The sequence below is a fragment of the Hylobates moloch genome, unplaced genomic scaffold (genome assembly GCF_009828535.3).
Source record: "Hylobates moloch isolate HMO894 unplaced genomic scaffold, HMol_V3 SCAFFOLD_21, whole genome shotgun sequence".
NCBI lineage: Eukaryota > Metazoa > Chordata > Mammalia > Primates > Hylobatidae > Hylobates > Hylobates moloch.
In genome coordinates, this window is record NW_026652296.1 from 14,199,796 (window position 1) to 14,218,823 (window position 19,028).

Here is a 19,028-nt window from a genome sequence, read left to right on the forward strand (position 1 = left end):
TCTGATGATAGTGATATTGACCATCTCTTCCAACTTCTTGTCTGTTTGAATACTCTCCTTTCCAAATGTGTGAGTGGAAAGAGCTTTGGTTAGCAATGAGCTCTAGGCTTTGTTGAACTTGGAGCCAGAGCAATCTGAGTTTCAGGCCAGTCTACAGAATGGGAGCACTTCGATTTATTTAACCAATTCCTTATTGGATTGTGTCCAATGCTGCAAATACAAACTTTAAAAATAAAATTTACAGGGTATCTTGGTTGAATTTGTATGTCAGTTTACCAAAATGACTTGCTCAGGGTCTGCCCTTGAACAAGTTGTTTCTGCTCTTTGACCCTCTGATTCTCCACCTGAAATGGGAAGTGCCTGCCCCGAAGGCTTAATGTGTACAAAGCTCCCCTAAAGGACACATTGTGGATGCTTGAAACGTGACAGTTAGGTTTTGAGGGGCCATGAGGCTGGGTCAATCTGGGTTCCACTGGTGTGAGTGGGCTGTATCTCGATGCAGTGAGTTGCCCATCCCAGGAGGGATTCAAGCACAAGCTGAACAGACAGGGCTCATACAGGAGTCCCAGTGAGGGTGATTTATAGGGGTTCCAAGGATTCCAATATTCTGTGGCCCTCAGATTCTCCCCTCTTCGGTCGAGTCCCTCTTCCTAGGGTTCTTGAGTTGGGAGGATAAGCATTTGCTTGAGCCCAAGCAGCATCTAAATGCCCCCAGGGAGCTGTGAACGAAGAGCTTTGCACCGTGCTGAGTGCATTGCAGGACAGAATCCAGTGGCCCAGCCTCCAACAATGGCCCCTTCACAGCAGGCCTAATTCCCTTCCACAAATCCTCCTTTACAAATCTGCCAAACCTCGGCCCGCTGAGATGCCCAGGGTCACATGCTTTGGGGCCTTCTCATTGTAGGTTTCTTTCTGATGCCGTCACCGGCGTGGCTATTGTCACCATCTTGTTCTTCTTCCCGTCTCAAAGGCCCTCTCTCAAGTGGTGGTTTGACTTCAAAGGTAAGGTGGTCAAGGCTGGGGTCTCAGTGGGTTCAGTGAGGACTGTGGCGTGGAGTGTGGTCATCAAGGGCCTGGAGCCTCCCACTGCACTAACCACATGGTCCTTCCTGCTTCTCCTTTCACTGTCTGAGCCATTGCCTTGTCTGGGGACTGAGGGCTGCCTCAGGTGGTAGTCCAGGACAGGGGTTAGCAACTGCGGTCTTCAGACCAAATCCAGCCGGCTGTCTGTTTTTGAACAGCCTGTGAGCTAAGCACAGTTTTCAGATTTTTAAATGGTTGAAAAAAAAAAAAAGAAAAGAAAAACATTTTACGACATGTGAAAGTTACATGAAATCTAAATTTCAGTGTCCATTTATCAAATTTTGCTTTCCCCTAAGGAATTTGTGGAAATTTATTTTCTTTAGTTATTTAAGTACTTACACAATAGCCTCAATTTTGCCTCTTGGCCCACAAAGCAAAAAATGTTTATTTTTCTTGTCCTTTGCAGAAAAATTACCCCTTGACCCAAAGCAGGAGTTGCACCTTGGTTGCCCAAGGAGCCACGCGTGGAAAACACAAGCTGGGTTTCAACGGTATAGGAAGTGTTGGGGACTGAGGAAAAACTGCCTGAAGGCATTCAGATTCCATTTTTTAAAAATCACTGAGTACCTCTAACCAAAATGTCGTAGACTGTGGTCTTCAGATTGCCAGCTTGCGACTCCCTCTGGTGTCCAGCAGATGTCTACCAGAAGGTGACGCCAACACCTGAGGCTGCCACCTGGGGCAGTTGGATGAGCTCCTCCGGAGTCAGGAAATAGGGACCATAATCAAACTGTTTTCTATTGTTGAGAAAAATAGTGTCACTCAGGATAGCCCCAGCCATGGAAGAGTCGGGGTTTGAGTGTGGGGAGTATAGTGTATGTGTCCTATAGGAAGATGAGGATTTTACAGGCTCCATAAACAGTTCTTTCTTTCTTCTTCTTCTTTTTTTTTTATGGGGTCTCACTCTGTCACCCAGGCTGGGGTGCAGTAGCGCCATCACAGCTCAGTGCAGTCTCGAACTCTTGGGCTCCAGTGAACCTCCCACCTCAGACTCCCAAGAAGCTGGGATTACAGGTGGGAGCCACCTCGCTTAGCTAATTTAAAAAAAAAAAAAAATTGTAGCAGGCTGGCCATGGTAGCTCACACCTGTAATCCCAGCACTTTAGGAGGCTGAGGCGGGTGGATTGCTTGAGTCCAGGAGTTTGAGACCAGCCTGGCAACAAGGAGAAACCCCATCTCTACAAAAAATAAAAAAATAAAAAAAATAGCTGGGCGTGGTGAGGCATTCCTGGTAGTCCCAGCTACTTGGAAGGCTGAGGTGGGTGAATTGATTGAGCCTGGCAGGTCAAAGCTGCAGTGAGCTGTGATGGCACCCACTGCACTCCAGCCTGGGTGACAGAGTGAAACCCCATCTCAAAAAAAATTTTTTTTGTGGTAACAGGGGTCTCACTACATTACCCAGGCTGGTCTTGAACTCCTAGCCTCAAGTGACCCTCCCATCTCTGCCTTCTGAAATGTTGGGACTACAGGCATGAGCCACCATGTGCAACCCATAAACAATTCCTGTAGCATAGCTGGACCTCAGGGAGGCTGGAACTGGGTCTAAGGAGGCTTAGCTGTGGGCCTGTGTACTCTACAGTTGAACAGGATTCAGCTTTTCTCCATCTCTGCTTCTCTTCCAGTTAATCTTCCAACTGGCTGTTCTCATCATTCCCTCTGTATACAATTTCTTAACCTTTTCCTAGTTTCTGCTGCTTATTAGGTTTTGCACCTTTATAGTTTCTGCTTCATTTTAGTCTCTACTTTTGTTCCCTTGTAGTGTCTGATCCCCGTGGCTTCTGCTAACTCCACTTCCTCATGTTTTCTATTCCCTGTGGCATCGCCCCTCATACTTTCTGCTCCTTCCTACCTTCTTCCCCCTAGTGGCAGCCACTTCCTCATGGTGTCCATCTGATGCCTTGAGCCTCTGTTTCCCCAGAGCCTCTGTGTCCTCACAGTATCTGTTTCCTCCTGGCTGCTGCTTCCTCACCCAACTTCAGCCCAGTTATGTCCCCTGTGTGTCATACGGCCTCTCTGTTCATTCTGTCACCTTCAGTTGTCACTTCTCTTCACCCAGTGGGTCTCTGTTTCCCATCGCTGCATCTGAGAGTAAGAGTCCGGTTGGTCCAGCTTGTTCTTCTTGGGCAGATCTCCTCCCACAAGGCTACTTCACAGCCTCATAGATCCCTGGCCAGCCTATGGATCAGCTGCCCTTGGTCAGGTGCCCATCCGTGGTTCTGGCACCTGGGGGTGAACTCACAATGCCCAGGGCTTTCTCTCAGCTGGGGCCATGGGGAAGGCGCTATTGTTGCAGGGCAAGCGAGCCCACAAATTGGGGCTTAGTCTGGGAGGGTTCTTGGCTTCTTCACCCAGGAAGGAATTCCAGGGAAGCCAGTGGTGTTAGAAAGCCACTTTTATTGAAGCAGCAGTGCACAGCAGCAGCAGAGGTTCTGCTCCTTGTGGAGCGGGGCTACCCCATAGGCAGTGTGCCCAGAGTAGTAGCTCAGAGGCAGTGCTGCAGTCATATTTATATGCACTTTTAACTATATGCAAATTAAGGGGTAGTTTATGCAGAAATTTCTAGGATAAGGGTGTTAACTTTTAGGTTGTTGAGTCATTGCCATGAAAAGGGATGGTAACTTCTGGATGTTGTCATGGCAATTGTAGACTGACATGGTATACTGGTGGGCGTGTCTTATGGAAAGCTGCTTCCGCCCAGGACCTGTTTTAGCTGGTCCTCAATTTGGTCTGGTTCCCAAGCCCCAACCCTGGAGTGAGTCCCACCTCCTACCTCACTATGACATAGATGACTGGCATCCCAGCTCTGCTACTAATTTTCTGGGTGACCTCAGAGAAGCTCCTGTATTCTCTGAGCCTTGTTTCTCACTTAGAAAATGAGAGAGTCCCTTAGATGCCTTCCACCTCTGGCTTTTACTGGCTTTATAGATCAGGGGTTACAAACTCAACTGCCTACAAGGAGGTAACACTTATTTTATATATAATATATATATTTATATGTTTTATAAATATATAATCTATTATATATATATATATATTTGACCTATATTTGTCTCCAGATGGAAGGTAACGTTTGTATACAGCAGATTGGGTACAGGAATATGTGTCTCAAGAAACACGTGGTCCTCCTTGTCAATCTTTCCTTTCCCATTTTTGAAACAGAGAGCAGTTTCCTTATTATACAAAGGGAGACAACAGCTGAGATCAGTAAGAAGTGGTGAGAGGCTGGGCGCGGTGACTTACGCCTGTAATCCCAGCACTCTGGGAGGCTAAGGTGGGTGGATCACCTGAGGTCATGAGTCTGACAGCAGCCTGGCCAACATGGCGAAACCCTGTCTCTACTAAAAATGCAAAAATTATCTGGGTGTGGTGGCACATACCTGTAACCCCAGCTACTTGGGAGGCTGAGGCAGAAGAATTGCTTGAACCCGGGAGGTGGAGGCTGCAGTGAGCCGAGATCACGCCACTGCACTCCAGCCTGGGTGAAAGAGTAAGACTCTGTCTCAAAAAAAAAAAAAAAAAAAAGAAGTGATGAGAGCCTCAGTCTCGTGGCAAGGCAGGGTCTGTGTAAAATTGGTGAGCCAATCCCCACTCAAATTAAAGGGGCAGATATTACTTAGCTTCCACTGATTGTACCCATGCAGGAGAACAGAACTAGTTTAGTCAGATTTGCTGATTTTTCAAAAGAAGCCAAAAATCTAGATTTTTATGTGGAATCTCCCTGGTTTTAAATATTGGCAACTCATTCAAGCTGAAAAACAAATACTATGTGGGCCAACAACAGTAGCACTAAAACACGTGTTTCGAGTCTGTTCCATGGAATGCCAGTGTGTGCCCTTAGCCCAGGGGTCTTTGAACTGGAGTTTCCAGCATTGCCCAGTGGATGGGGAGGGAACTCGATGAGCACTGCCTGTCCTTTGGCCACCAGTGACCCTGTGCAGACTTGGCTGATGTGATACTTTCTGGTATTTAACACTAAAGACTTTTATGGAGTCTTATATTTTGGTCAGTAAGTTTCCATAGAGAGAAAGTGATTTGTTCAAGGTCACACTGCTTATTAAAAAGAGTCAGGGCTAGGTGTGGTGGCTCACACCTTTAGTCCCAGTACTTTGGAAGGCCGAGGCGGGAGGATTGCTTGAGGTCAGGAGTTCAAGAAGAGCCTGGACCACATAACAAGAGCCTGTCTACAGAAAATTAAGAAATTAGCCTGTGTGGTGGCACACACCTGTAGTTCCAGCTACTTGGGAGGCTGAGGCAGGAAGATTGATTGAGAAGTTCAAGGTTGCAGTGAGCTGTGATGGCGCCACTGCACTCCAGCCTGAGCAACAACAGAGTGAGACCCTGTCTCAAGAAAAATAAAAATAAAAAAAGACAGGCAGAGAGAGAGACAAAGAGAAAGAGAGAGACAGGACATAGAACCCAGGCATTCAAGCCAGCCTTGATTTTCTTCTTATACTCACCCCACTATTCTTTTGTGGGTCTGAGTTGCACTTGCATTTCTCACCCTTTGTGGTCATTCAAGTATTGATTGAGTACCTACTATGTGCTAGGCACTGTGTGGTGGAAAAGTAGTTGATTATGATGATGCTGATGATGATGATGATGATGATGATGACGACAACGACTTCTCTTTCCCCTTTGCCAACTAGCTGTTCCTCTAGGGATCTTCGTGACTCACTCCATCACATCATTCAGGGCTCTGTCCAAATGCCACCTCCTGAGAAACCTTCCCTGACTACACCATCTAGAAAAGCGCCCTCCTGTGTTACTCTTTATTCCTTTACCTTATTTTATTTTTGTTCATAGCACATGAAATTTCTTGGCATTATTTATTTATTTATTTATTTTTTAAGACAGGGTCTTGCTCTGTTGCCCAGGCTAGAGTGCAGCCACACAATCTCGGCTCACCGCAACCTCCGCCTCCCGGGTTCAAGCGATTCTCATGCCTCAACCTCCCAAGTAGCTGGGATTATAGGCACCTGCCACTAGGCCCGGCCAATTTTTGTATTTTTAGTAGAGATAGGGTTTCACCATGTTGGCCAGGCTGGTCTTGAACTCCTGACCTCAGGTGATCCGCCCTCCTCGTCCTCCCAAGGTGCTGGGATTACAGGCATGAACCACCATGCCTGGCCGGTATATTTATTTGTTTATCACCTGACGTCCCCCCTGGAATATAAGTTCTCCAAGGAGATGAATTTTCTCTGTTTGGGCCATTTCTGTATCCTGAGAGCCCAGAAGAGTGTTTGACATGTGGCAGGTACTCAATATATATTTGCTAAATAAATAGCCAAGAACTGGCCGGGCGCGGTGGCTCATGCCTGTAATCCCAGCACTTTGGGAGGGCGAGGCGGGCGAATCACAAGTTCAGGAGATAGAGACCATCCTGGAGAACACGGTGAAACCCCGTCTCTACTAAAAAAAAAAATACAAAAAATTAGGTGGAGCTTGCAGCGAGGCGAGAGCGTGCCACTGCACTCCAGCCTGGGCGACAGAGACGAGACTCCATCTCAAAAAAAAAATAAAAATAAAAAATAAATAAATAGCCAAGGACTTGCTCTGGGCAAGGCCCTGGGATGAGTCCTTTGCACAGAGGGACCATTTCATCTTTCCAGTAAGTCTCCAAGGGCAGTGCTGTTACTCCATTTTGCAGAAGAGGAAATCGAGGCTCAGAAAAGTAGTGAATCACACAGCTGGAGCACAGCAGAGCCAGGATTCAAGTCTAGTTCAAAGCTTGTGCCTTTAGCTACTGCTGTAGACAGCCAACTGGCATCAGGTTGAGCTGCAGTGAGAAATCCACAGTCAGAGATTGTGCTTATGAGAAATAGCAGCAAAGGCATGGTTGGATGGGAAAACAATAAAAACCATGGTAGCTAACGTTAACTGAGCACTTGGCATGTGACAGTCTGATACACACTCGCCATTTAATCTGCATTACATGGGACCCTGCTCAAGGCCTTCTTCCTTCCCCCATCCCATCCACCCTTACCTGCTGCGTGGGGTGAGTCACTTCACTTTTTCAGACTTCTTGTACTTCTTTAATGAAATGATATTTTATCATCTGAAGGCAGAGGGCTGGGCCACCTGCCATGTCTGGTTGCCTTGTCCAGTTCTGGGCTTAAGTGTATGTTGCATTTGGCCCAAGAATCCCCTCAAGGTATATGACACCTGCACTGCATGTAGATACCATGGGCTGCATGTGCCTGTGGGCTGCATACGCCTGTGGGCTGCATATATATACCTGTGGACTGATACATCTGTGGGCTGCATACACATGTGGGCTGCATATACCTGTGGACTGATACATCTGTGGGCTGCATACACCTGTGGGCTTCATACATCTGTGGGCTGCATACACCTGTGGGCTTCATACATCTGTGGGCTGCATACGCCTGTGGGCTTCATACATCTGTGGGCTACATACACCTGTGGGCTTCATACATCTGTGGGCTGTATACACCTGTGGACAGCGTACACCTGTGGGCTTCATACACCTGTGGGCTGCATACACCTGTGGGCTGCATGCACCTGTGGACTGCATACACCCGTGGGCTTCATACACCTGTGGCCACATACACCTGTGGGCTGCATGCACCTGTGGACTGCATATACCTGTGGGTTTCATACACCTGTGGGCTTCATAGACTCGTGGACTCCATACACCTGTGGGCTGCATACACCTGTGGGCTGCATGCACCTGTGGGCTGCATACACCTGTGGGCTGCATACACCTGTGGGCATTATGCACCTGCGGACTGCATACACCTGTGGGCTGCATACACTTGTGGACTACATGCTTGCTGGTAGAAGGATTTCATTAAGTAGCTTTTATTATCTTTATTTCCTGACTATAAAATCTTGTTTTAGGTAAACCACTGTGTAACGTTTGGAAAAAGCTCAAAAGGAGAAGCAAAATGTCCGTAACTGCTTGACCAGGAAGTGTCCTGGGAGATGGCAAACTGCCTTAAAGGAGTCAGACCCATCCTCCCTGCTTCCCTGGTCACAGCCTGCCAAGAGAAGTCCTATTTCAGGAGTGATTGCCCCACACCAGGTGTGGGTCTAAGTGTGTCATATACATTATTTGACAAATATTTACGGAGTAACCATCAGGTGTCAGGCACTGTTCTAGACCCTGCGGATGCAACTATCAGCTAACTGGAAATGCCTCATCTCCCTGCAGATCCATCATTGTTCTGGTTCGTGTTCACAGGGACCCCCCTGGTTCTGTAACTGTGCCATGTGCCAGCTGAGGAAACAGGGCTCAGGGAGGCAAAGTCACTTGAAGGGCATGCAGTAAGCCAAGATTGAGGAGGGTCTGTCTCCAAGCCTATGCCCCCAACCCAGGGATGTCACACTACCAGCCACGTGCCAGGTCCAACCCACCACCTGCTTTTCTAAATAGAGTTTTATTTACAACCATGCCCACATGTTTAGGTATGGTCTCTGGCTGTTTTCATGCTACAATGACAGAGTAGTGACAACAGAGACTGTCTGTGTGGCCTGCAAAGCCTCAGTGATTCACTTGCTAACCCCTTGCAGAAAGTTTGTTGACTCCCCCGCCCACTGTCCTCACCACAGCAGCGCTGCCTCTTTTGAGGAAATAAAAATCATCCCATCATTTCGGGGCTCAAAAATACCCTTTGTTTCTATTTTTCTAAATTTCCTTCCTCTTTTTCTTTCCTCTCTGTACGTGTTCCAGTACAAAGAAAGCCTCTTCTCTTATAAATGAGGGTAAAAATAGCACTTGTGCCTAAGGGCTGTTGGGAGAGTTAAGTGATATCCTGCATGTGGAGTTTCCAAAAACTCCCAAGCTGTGGGAACCATGAAAGTTATTTTCACTGGGAATAGAGCAGCTCCACCTATCACGATGCCTGTGCACTCTCTCCCTAAAGCTCCAAGTCAAATGCTTGATCCACACTTTGGCTTCCTGGGGACCCCTGAGTGTCCTCAGTAAGATGGGGCTGCAGGGCTGGTGGCCTGTGCCTCAGGCTGAGCGGCCCTGAGTGTGTGCTGAATCCCTCTCTCTGCCCAGCTCCCAACACAGAGACAGAGCCCTTGCTGACCTGGAAGAAGGCCCAGGAGACAGTGCCCTGGAACATCATCCTTCTCCTGGGAGGGGGCTTCGCCATGGCCAAAGGTTGTGAGGTAAGACCCCCTGGTTCCCCCATCCAGCAGGAACAGCGGGAGGCAGGTGTGGGTGGGTCCCAGTGCTGGCTGCAGCACCAGGATCAGAGCAGGTGAGCTGCACGGGCCCCGGGGGCACAGCCGGTTTCCTCACTTGCCAAACTGAGATGATCATAGTTCACTCCTGGTGCTACAGAGAAAGAGAGGAATGAGTATGACCTGGATCCTTAAGGAGCTCATGATGGGCAAAATATTAATATAATACTAATACTAATAATACTAGGACTCGAGGGCTCTGTGACTTCAGAGGGATAACAACATATTGTGCTCACCCAATGCCAGACACTGTTCAACATGCTTGTGGAGGCGGAAGGATGGCTTGAGGCCAGGAGTCCAAGATCAGCCTGGGCAATATAGTGAGACCCTCTCTCTTTTTTTCTCTCTGTCTTTTTTTTGAGACAGAGTGAAAGGTTGGAGTGCAGTGGTGCCAACACAGCTCACTGCAGCCTCAACCTGCCGGGCTTAATCAGTTCTCTCACCTCAGCCTCCCAAGTAGCTGGGACTGCAGGGATGCTTCACCATACCCAGCTAATTTTCTTTTGTATTTTTTTTTTTTTTTTTTTAGAGATGGGGTTAAAAAAAATCAGCCAGGTGTGGTGGTCCTAGGCTGGAGTACAGTGGAGTCATGATCATAATACTGCACTCCAGCCTGGGTGACAGAGCAAGACCTCCTCTCTAAGAAAAAAAAAAAGAAAGAAACATGCTTTACACATTAACTCATTTAAACCTCCCAACAAAGCTATAAGGTAGATACCATTATTATGCCCATTCTCCAGATAAGGAACTTGAGACACAGAGAGATAAAGTACCTTACCTAATGTCACACAGCTATGGAGTCAGGATTAGAATCCAGGCAGTTTGGCTCTAGGGTCTATGCTCTTAACCACTCTCATATAAGTCCTAGATAGTGATATTAATGAGTTCACGGATGTTATTATTAATGTTATTCCAGAGGGCTTTGTGAGCTCAGAAGTCAGGGCTGGGACCAGGGTGGGGCAAATGAGGCACGCGGAGTGCAGAATTGCAGGGAGTGCTCACTCTCCGGGGTGTGCAAGTGCGGGTCAGCCAGCCCAGCTCAGAGGCAGTGCAACGTCAGCATCTAGCATCTGTCACCACAGATTATCTCACCGAATCACCACACCAGCCCTAAGAGCTGGGTAATGCTTTTATGCCTTTTTTACAGATAGGAAAACTGAGACATGAAAAACTAAGCAACCCTCTTAAATTCTTACAATTGTATTCTGCTTGGGAGCTGGGGTTCAAACTCTCCCTGATTTCAGAGTCCAGGCTCCAAGTTGTTCACTCTAGAATTTTGCACATGCCAGCCATTGTTTGAAGTGCTTCGTGAATCGAATATGACTCAGTTGATCTTTATAAACACCGCTGAATCAGAAACTATCACTGTCTCCATTTTAAAGATGAGGAATTGGAGGCAAAATGAGGCTAAATAGCTCGCCTACGTTTGCACAGCCAGGAGATGGTAGAGCCAGGATCTGAAGCCAAAGCTCACGTGGCTGAGCTCCGTCCCACCCCGAACGCCTTGTAAACTGAGGCATTAAAAACCACGGCCAATTAAAAGTCCATCTGAAGTTAAGGTTAAGGGAAGCTGAAATTACTTCTTTTACTGCTTCTCTTATTAATTCAATTTTAATTTTCAGTTTCAAATGAAGTTACAATGTTGGACACCTGTTAACCGTGGACACTGGGCAGAAGCCCAGGCCTGGGAATCTCAGTACCTGGTCAATCTAGGCTCTACCACTCCTTGCTGGGACACGTCAGGCAGGTTTCTTAACCTCTCTGGGTTCCTATTTTTCTCCTCCATAGATTGAGGCTCAAAGTTCTTACTCTACAGGGTTGTTGGAAAAAATTAAAGAATAACTGCCCAATACACATAGCCGATAAGAAGTGCTAAAAGCTGCATGTACACCAGCTCGTAAATCCTCATGTCATGGTTTCTACAGGTTGAGCTTTCAGGAAGCAGACTCTGGGATGGAGATTCACAAGCACGGGCTTCATTAGGTTGTGCCCTTGGGGTCACTGTGGAAGGGAGAGGAAGGAAGCAGGAGAGTGCAGAGGGAGAAAAGCAGCTGGAGGCAGACCCAACCCCACAGGAGCACTGGAGCTGAGATGGTCTTCAAAAGCAGTCCGAGTAATCAGAGATAGCCAGGCCCTCGTATCCCAGCGTCCATCTGTCTGGGGACACAAGCTGCCCCAGGTGCAGGTATGACCTCAATTGAGGCCGCTTTTGAGGTCTGAGACAGCCGACTGCACTCCCTTAGCTGGGGCAACAAGACCTCCACTGATGGGGATCTGAGTGGCACATTCAGGCTCTCTACATAGTTGCTCTTTTTTAAATAAAATATGTTTTACTGTATTTATTAAAAAACACATAAATAATGATATAGACTTCAAAGGGAACAAAGGAATAGATGAGCAAAAGTACTGTTATTTGTCTCCATTTTAGGAATCCTGAGACCCAAAGAGGTTAAGTAACTGGTTCTGGGTAACACAGCTCTTTAGTAGCAGGGCTAAGATTTGAGCTCATGTCTATCTGACTTATGCTATTGCCTCCTGCTGGGGGTGTCTTAGGGAAGGCTTCCTGAAGGAAGTGACATGTTATCCAGATCTTGAAGAAGCTTGAGGTACGATGGAACCAGCCCATCTGGATTGGAATCACAGATTTCCCACTTCTTAGGTGTATGATCTTTGTCAAGTTACTAAACCTCTCTGGGCCTCAGTTTCCTCATCTGTAAAATTGGAATCACAATGGCACCCACCTGGTAAAGTTGTCATGACTATTAAGTGAGTCAATATATGCAGAGAAATGAGAACACAGCCCAGCACAGTTGGTTATTATGGTAAGATACTGAGGAAAAGGAAAATCAAAATCAAGAATCATGTGGAGGTTCATGGCTTGAGCAACTTGGTGGAAATGGTGCCATTTACCTCAGTGATCTGAGCCTAGCCTGGCCTAGAGGAAGGAGACTGGATGAGATGACCCTGATCCAGAGGTTTCTCTAAGCTCCAGGAGTGGTGTGGGGAGCACTGGCTCTCAGCGGAGGCTGGGCTGCGGGACGCTGGGCATGCTGAGAGGCCACCCTGGCTCTGAGCCCAGCCCTGGGCAGCTGGCCGGAGTTTCTCTTCAACAGGGGCTTTGTGTAGTAGCTGTTCCTTTCCCCAGCCTCTGCCGTACCATCCCCTCCCCAGGCAGCCACAGCCTGGCCCAGGAGCGACCAGAATGCTTATGGCACATCCTGGTTCCTGGCCCCTGCCGCACGCTCTCATCAGAACACAGCCTGGCAGCCTCCTGAGGAGCGGAGGTCCCTGGATGCAATCCAGGGTGAGCCTGGGTGTGTGGGCTCCCAGCGCTGGTTCTGAAGAGCAGGGAGCCTATCCTAGTGCTTACTTTGAGCCTCGGCAACTCACTTAAGCCCACTTAGGGTCCTCACTACAGTTTTCTCCTGCCACAAAACCGTATAGTCATGACTCTGCATAGACTTAAACTCAAGTCCAAGGTTTCCCTTGGCCAACACAGAAAGCTGTATGGGACACTGTAGGTCTCAACATTGGCACCTACCTCTCTTCCCTCCTAACACCCCTCCAGTTTCCTTGGCCCCTTCCTCAGCCACAGCAGACTCACATGCACCCCACAGCCTTTGCATCTTCCCTTTCTCTGTTGAATTTTCGTCCTGAGAGCTCTGAGTCCTCACTCTTCAGGTCTCAGCCCCTCGGAAATGCCCTCCCAAGCTCCCACATCTAGAATAGCCTCCCACCCCAGTCCCTCTTCCTCTCATGACCCTGCCTATTCCTATATACCACATCTACCCCCGAAATGATCCTGTGGGCATGTTTATTGATTGTATCTCTTACTAGAATGGAAGCTCCATGAGGGCAGGCGGAGACCATGTCTGTCTTACCCACCACTGTTCTAGGCACCTAGAAGACACCGGGTGCATAATGGTGCTTAACACATCGTTGTTGCTATGACCTACAAGATGGGCTGCTTTGAGAATTGCTAACATAATGTATGGAAAGTACCCAGAAGAGTGGTGATATACCCTGGGGGCTCAAACCAGGAGCCACACTCATCTTCACTATTATTATTACTGTTATTATTGCATTAACTCATTGATGAAAGGTTGATCTTATTCTGTTGCCACAACAAACTTACTTACAAATATGCTGTGGTGATGGAGGTAAGGAGAAAATGTGTATTCTCCCCATTCCTCATTTTCTGCCAGAAATCTGTCATCTTTATTATTGATGTAGTTTGGCTGTGTCCCCACCCAAATCTCATCCTGAATTGTGTAGTTCCCATAATCCCCACATGTCATGGGATCTGGTGGGAAGTAATGTAATCCTGGGGGCGGTTACCCTCATGCTGTTCTTGTGACAATGAGTGAGTTCTCAAGAGATCTGATGATTTTTTATAAGAGGCTCTTCCCCCTCTCGCTCGGCACTTCTTGCTGCCACTATGTGAAGAAGGAAGTGTTTGCTTCCACTTCCACCATGATTGTAAGTTTCCTAAGGCCTCCCCAGCCATGCTGAATTGTGAGTCAATTAAGCCTCTTTCCTTTATAAATTACCCACACTCGGGTATGTCTTTATTAGCAGAGCGAGAATGGACTAATACAATTATTATTACCCTCATTTTATTGGACAGACAAGCCTAATGACATGACTAAGATCCAGATTCTGAATCTTACTAGGGTACGTCATATTATTTATTTGGGCAAATCACTGAGCTTTTTTGTGCTTCAGTTTCTTCAACCATAAAATGGAGATAATTGTACAGATGGTTCCTGACTTCACAGTGATTCGATGTATGATTTTTCCACTTTGCAATGGTGAAAGAGTGATATGCATTCAGTAGAAAAGGTACTTAGAATCTTGAATTTTGATCTTTTCCCAGGCTGTGATATCTGGTAGGATACTCTCTTGTAGATGCTGAACAATTATAAGGGTAAACAACAGATATTCTACAGTGTATAGCATTGCCAGATGATTTTGCCCCGATGTAGGCTAATGTCAGTGTTCTGAGCACATTTAAGGTAGGCTGGGCTAAGTTATGATGTGAACAGGTAGGTTAGGTGTATTACATGCATTTTCCACTTCAATATTCTCAATTTGTGATGGGCTTATTGAGACATAACTCCACTGTAAGTCAAGGAGCATCTGTAATCTGTATTCCATGAGGGGGCTATGAAGATTAATATTTACAAATGACTTAGAAGAGTGCCCAGCACAGAGTAAGCACTATATTGTGTTTGTTAGATTAAATGATAGCTCAGATTCAGTGCTTACTATGTACAGAGACTGTTTTGTGTGCACTTATTTAATCCTCACTGCAATGGCTGAAAGAAATCAAGGAACAGAGGTGTTAATTAATTTGCCCAAGGTCACACAGCTTGTAAATGGTGCAGTGGTTTGAATGTTTATACATGTGCATAAAGCCTTGTCTTTTTTCCTTCCTTTAATCAAATTCACTGGTCTCTTTACCTAAGAATTATTATACAAAGTTGTATGCCCACAGCTGAGCCTGTTGTGTTTTATAAAGCCTTTTAAAAGATTTTCAAGGGTGTTTTGGCCACAGGAGATTTTGACTGCAAATATTGAACTTATGCCATAACAAACCTCTTTATAAGATGCTCCTCTACTGTATATCAAAGACACCAAGAGAACCTGGTTGGAGTAAGAAAACAGGAGGAAGAGGGAAACATTACTCTACCAACTCCGTCTCCCCACCTCCCATCTTTGCAAGGTGGCCTTGGGTACTTCTGGTCATCTTCAAGGCCACTAAGGAAGATAATTTGACAACCACTGCGCTGGGCGATTTCTGAGTTCCACCACTTCAGGCATCTTGTGACTTCATGCTACTGGTTATGGCAGGCACTAACCAAGAGCCCAGCCACTTTCCTAGGCCCTTTATAGATTCACTCCTTTTCTCCCAACGGTAACCCTCTGGGGCAGGCACTCTCATTATCCCTGGTTTACAGATAAGGAAATTTTAGCACAGAGAGGTTAAGTGACATGCCTAGGAAGTTAAGTGACAGCTAGAAAGGATTAAGCTGGGAAGCAAACTCAGTCTGACTCCAGAGCCCCTTCTCTTTACCTTCTGGCAATGCCATCTCTGACCTTGGCTGTTGCTGGTCCCTGGAGTCCCTGGGAATACTGTGGGGCTGTGTGTTCCCAAGGAAACAAAGCTTCCAATTCCTAAGAATATGGGAAAGAGGCTGGGGCGTGGTGGCTGATGCCTGTAATCCCAGCACGCTGGGAGGCCTAGGCAGGAGGATCGCTTAAGCCCAGAGGTTTAAAACCAGCCTGGGCAACATAGTAAGACCCTGTCTCTGCAAAAAGAATCACTTAAAAAAATTGAGCCAAACATGGTGGTGTGTGCCTGTAGCCTCAGCTACTTAGGACACTGAGGTGGGAGGCTTGCTTGCTTGAGCCCGGGAGATAGAGGCTGCAATGAGCTATGATTGTGTCACTGCACTCCAGCCTGGGTGACAATGTGAGGCTCTGTCTCAAAAAAATAAATAAAATAAAATGAGAAAGGGCAGGTGAAGTCCCTTTAGAGTCCCCAGTAGAACCCTACGCAACAGGGGTTATCCTCTCTTAGGAAGCTGCCAGACCTCCCTCCAGCGCTGGAGCTGCGCCAAGGCCTGTGTGGCTGCGGGGACGCTGGCTGGAAGCCCGGTCACTCAGAGGCCCAGCTACGGGGCAGCTCCTGGCTTCTCACTTGCCCGAGTCATTAATATTCCCTCTCTCTAGCCCCTCTCCGTTTAATTGCACATAGAGCTGTCAGGTCAGACTCTTTGCCAGAGCTGTGGCCTATGGGAAAAACCAGAGGTCCCATTTTCTCCCTGCAGCACTCCTTGCAGCCAGGGGAGGGGCTGTGGCCTCCACGCTGCCACTTAGCATATTCCCCAGGCTAGCAGACAAACTGCAGATGTACCAGAAACACCTTAGTTTCACGAGGACTCTTCTGGGGAAAGATATTTTTAAGCATTTATTATTCTTACATTGAAGGTAACTTTTAAGTCAAATTGTAGGGGCAAGTGTACTATTTTATTTATGTAAAAAGTGTATGCTGTATTCTATTTTTTTTTTTTTTTTTTTAGATGGAGTCTCGTTCACTCTATCACCCAGGCTGGAGTGCAGTGGCGTGATCTCAGCTCACTGCAACCTCCGCTTCCCTGGTTTAAGCGATTATCCTGCCTCAGCCTCCCGTGTAGCTAGGATTACACGCGTGCACCACCACGCCTGGCTAATTTTTGTATTTTTTTTTTAGTAGAGATGGGGTTTCACCATGTTAGCCAGGCTGATCTCGCACTCCTGACCTCAAGCGACCCGCCCGTCTTGGCCTCTAAAAGTGCTGGGTTACAGGCGTGAGCCACCACGCCTGGCCCTGTATGCTGTCTTCTAGAATTGATTATGAAATTTTTAAGTTCTGAGTAAGCAGGGGCTTTTCTATTAAAAATAAAAAATATATATAAAGTGTCTTTGGTATACTGGGTTGATAAAATGGCTATGGTAGCAATACATTGGATTCTGAATGTTAACGGACTAACCCAGCTCTGCCCTAGATCAGCTCCAAAACCTACAGCTTTGTTCTAGGTCTAAACAAACGGTAGCTTTATCGTGATCTTGCTGCATCACAGTTCCACCAGGGGGCAGCATTGAGCACGTTTTGACATCCTCAGCTTTGCCGCTTTGTGGTTATAATGATGTGCTGGGTCAGTTATTTAAGGATGCATTTGATGGTGAGAGGACAGAGGTGCGGAAGAGTATTCTAGATGTTATACACTGGTAAATAGGGTAACTTCTGGAGAAGTCAGCAGAGAGAGCACCCAAATAATTCTGCAGCACTGACAGGCGAGTGGAGTCTCGGTGAACTTCTCTACCCGTCTCCGCCCTGGAGGACTGGAGTCAGCACTGGGCATTGCTCTTAATTTAGAGACAAGGTGACAGACTGATGGGTCCAGAGGAAGATGCTGATTTGCGGGGAGCTTTGCAGAATCACATCATCTTATGGAGGTAGATGGGTGTCTCAGGCACTACTTTTAGGGATCCTGGGCAAGTCACAAAAACTTTTTCAGGCTGAAGTTCCTCCTCAGTAAAACACAAACCAATATTTACCTTTTGCGATGGGTGGGAGGAGTCAAGGAGCTAATGCCTGCAGGTGCCTGGTCCCCTGTAAAGCCTCAATAATGGTGATTCTTACGACAATGAATAATAATACAATGTTAATATTTGTATTATCATTGTAATAATTATCCTTATTACTGTCTATGTGTATGTGTGTGTGTATATATATATATATATCTAGCTTTTGAGACAGAGTTTCTGTCACCCAGGCTGAAGTGCAGTGGCGTGATGTTGGCTCACTGAAACCTCTCCCTCCCAGGTTCAAGCGATCTCGTGCCTTCGTCTCCCGAGTAGCTGGGATTACAGGCACACATGTAATTTTTGTATTTTTAGTAGAGGCGGGGTTTCGCCAGGTTGGCTGGTCTGGTCTCGAACTTCTGACCTCAAGTGATCCGCCTACCTCAGCCTCCCAAAGTGGTGGGATTACAGGCGTATAAATACCATTATTATTGATAATTACATTGATTGTGTTGTAGTTGATGTATATCTGATACAGGTTTTATATATGATATATAGCAAATCTTGTATATATATATTTCATACATATTAATATATTATTAAATAATAATTATAAAAATAACGAATATTTTATATAAGTAACTATTACTATTTGGGTAATTAATAACCTTCACTAGAGGGATGAGAAGTTTTACTGCTGAGGGTCTGGTTTGATTTCCCTCTCCCACTTAAATCGGCGCTTAGGGGTGCTAGAACCAAATGGATTATTGGAGACCCAGGGGTTTAGGTCCCTGGCCTGTGCGAGATAGAGTGAGGAGCAGTTCAAGAAGCAGAGAGGCTGCTGGCTCAGATGTGCGACCTTGGCTTGCATGTGTGACATTGGACGCGTCACCTCCCCTCTCTGCACCTCAGTCTCCCCGTCTGGGAAGGGGTACGGTTGTCATTGTGATCTATCCTAACCCTCTCTGGGGGGCGGCAGCTGGAGATGGGCTGGGGTATGAAGGAATGCCTTTCCCTCCACAGGAATCGGGGCTGTCTGTATGGATTGGCGGGCAGCTGCACCCCCTGGAGAATGTGCCCCCCGCCCTGGCTGTACTGCTCATCACTGTGGTCATCGCCTTCTTCACTGAGTTTGCCAGCAACACGGCCACCATCATCATCTTCCTGCCAGTCCTGGCAGAGCTGGTGAGGGTCCTTCTGGGGAAGAGGGGAGCACCCCTTCCCCAACACACATTCAGAAATCTTCCCCCTGCCAAGGGAGCTTCGCTGGGGGCTACAGTTGCTATTGCTGTCTTCCAAAATACATTGTCAGAACCAGAGTACAACTTTTTAAAATACTGGATGTTTTCCTTCAAAAAATGCATACATAGAGTAAATATTTTCAAAGTGCTCCCAAATCTCTCTTTCAGGAAAATTAACCCATGGTGACATGGAGAGTTTTCTAGAGCAGGTAAATTGCCAATTTTGGATTAAGAAAAAGTAGAAAATCTGAGTAAACAAATGGCCATAGGAGAAATTCTAATGGTAAGCAAAGCAGTAGCCTCCCTCTAAAGCAGGAGTTTCAACACTGTTGATAGTTGGGGCTGGATCATTCTCTGTACGGGGCTGATCCGTGCACTACAGGGTGTGTAGTGGTGCCCCTGGACTCTGCTCACTAGAGA

At 46.9% G+C, this 19,028-nt stretch overlaps 1 protein-coding gene across 1 annotated transcript in view; it reads left to right on the top strand.

Annotated features, from left to right (window-relative positions):
- The window catches only part of SLC13A3 (solute carrier family 13 member 3), a 94,542-nt gene that overhangs the window by 67,615 nt on the left and 7,899 nt on the right, over positions 1 to 19,028 (top strand). The window contains exons 9-11 of the mRNA XM_032142190.2: positions 905 to 1,002; positions 9,110 to 9,222; positions 18,391 to 18,552. Of these exons, the coding sequence (XP_031998081.2) occupies positions 905 to 1,002; positions 9,110 to 9,222; positions 18,391 to 18,552 (373 nt within the window). The remainder of the gene's footprint in view (positions 1 to 904; positions 1,003 to 9,109; positions 9,223 to 18,390; positions 18,553 to 19,028) is intronic.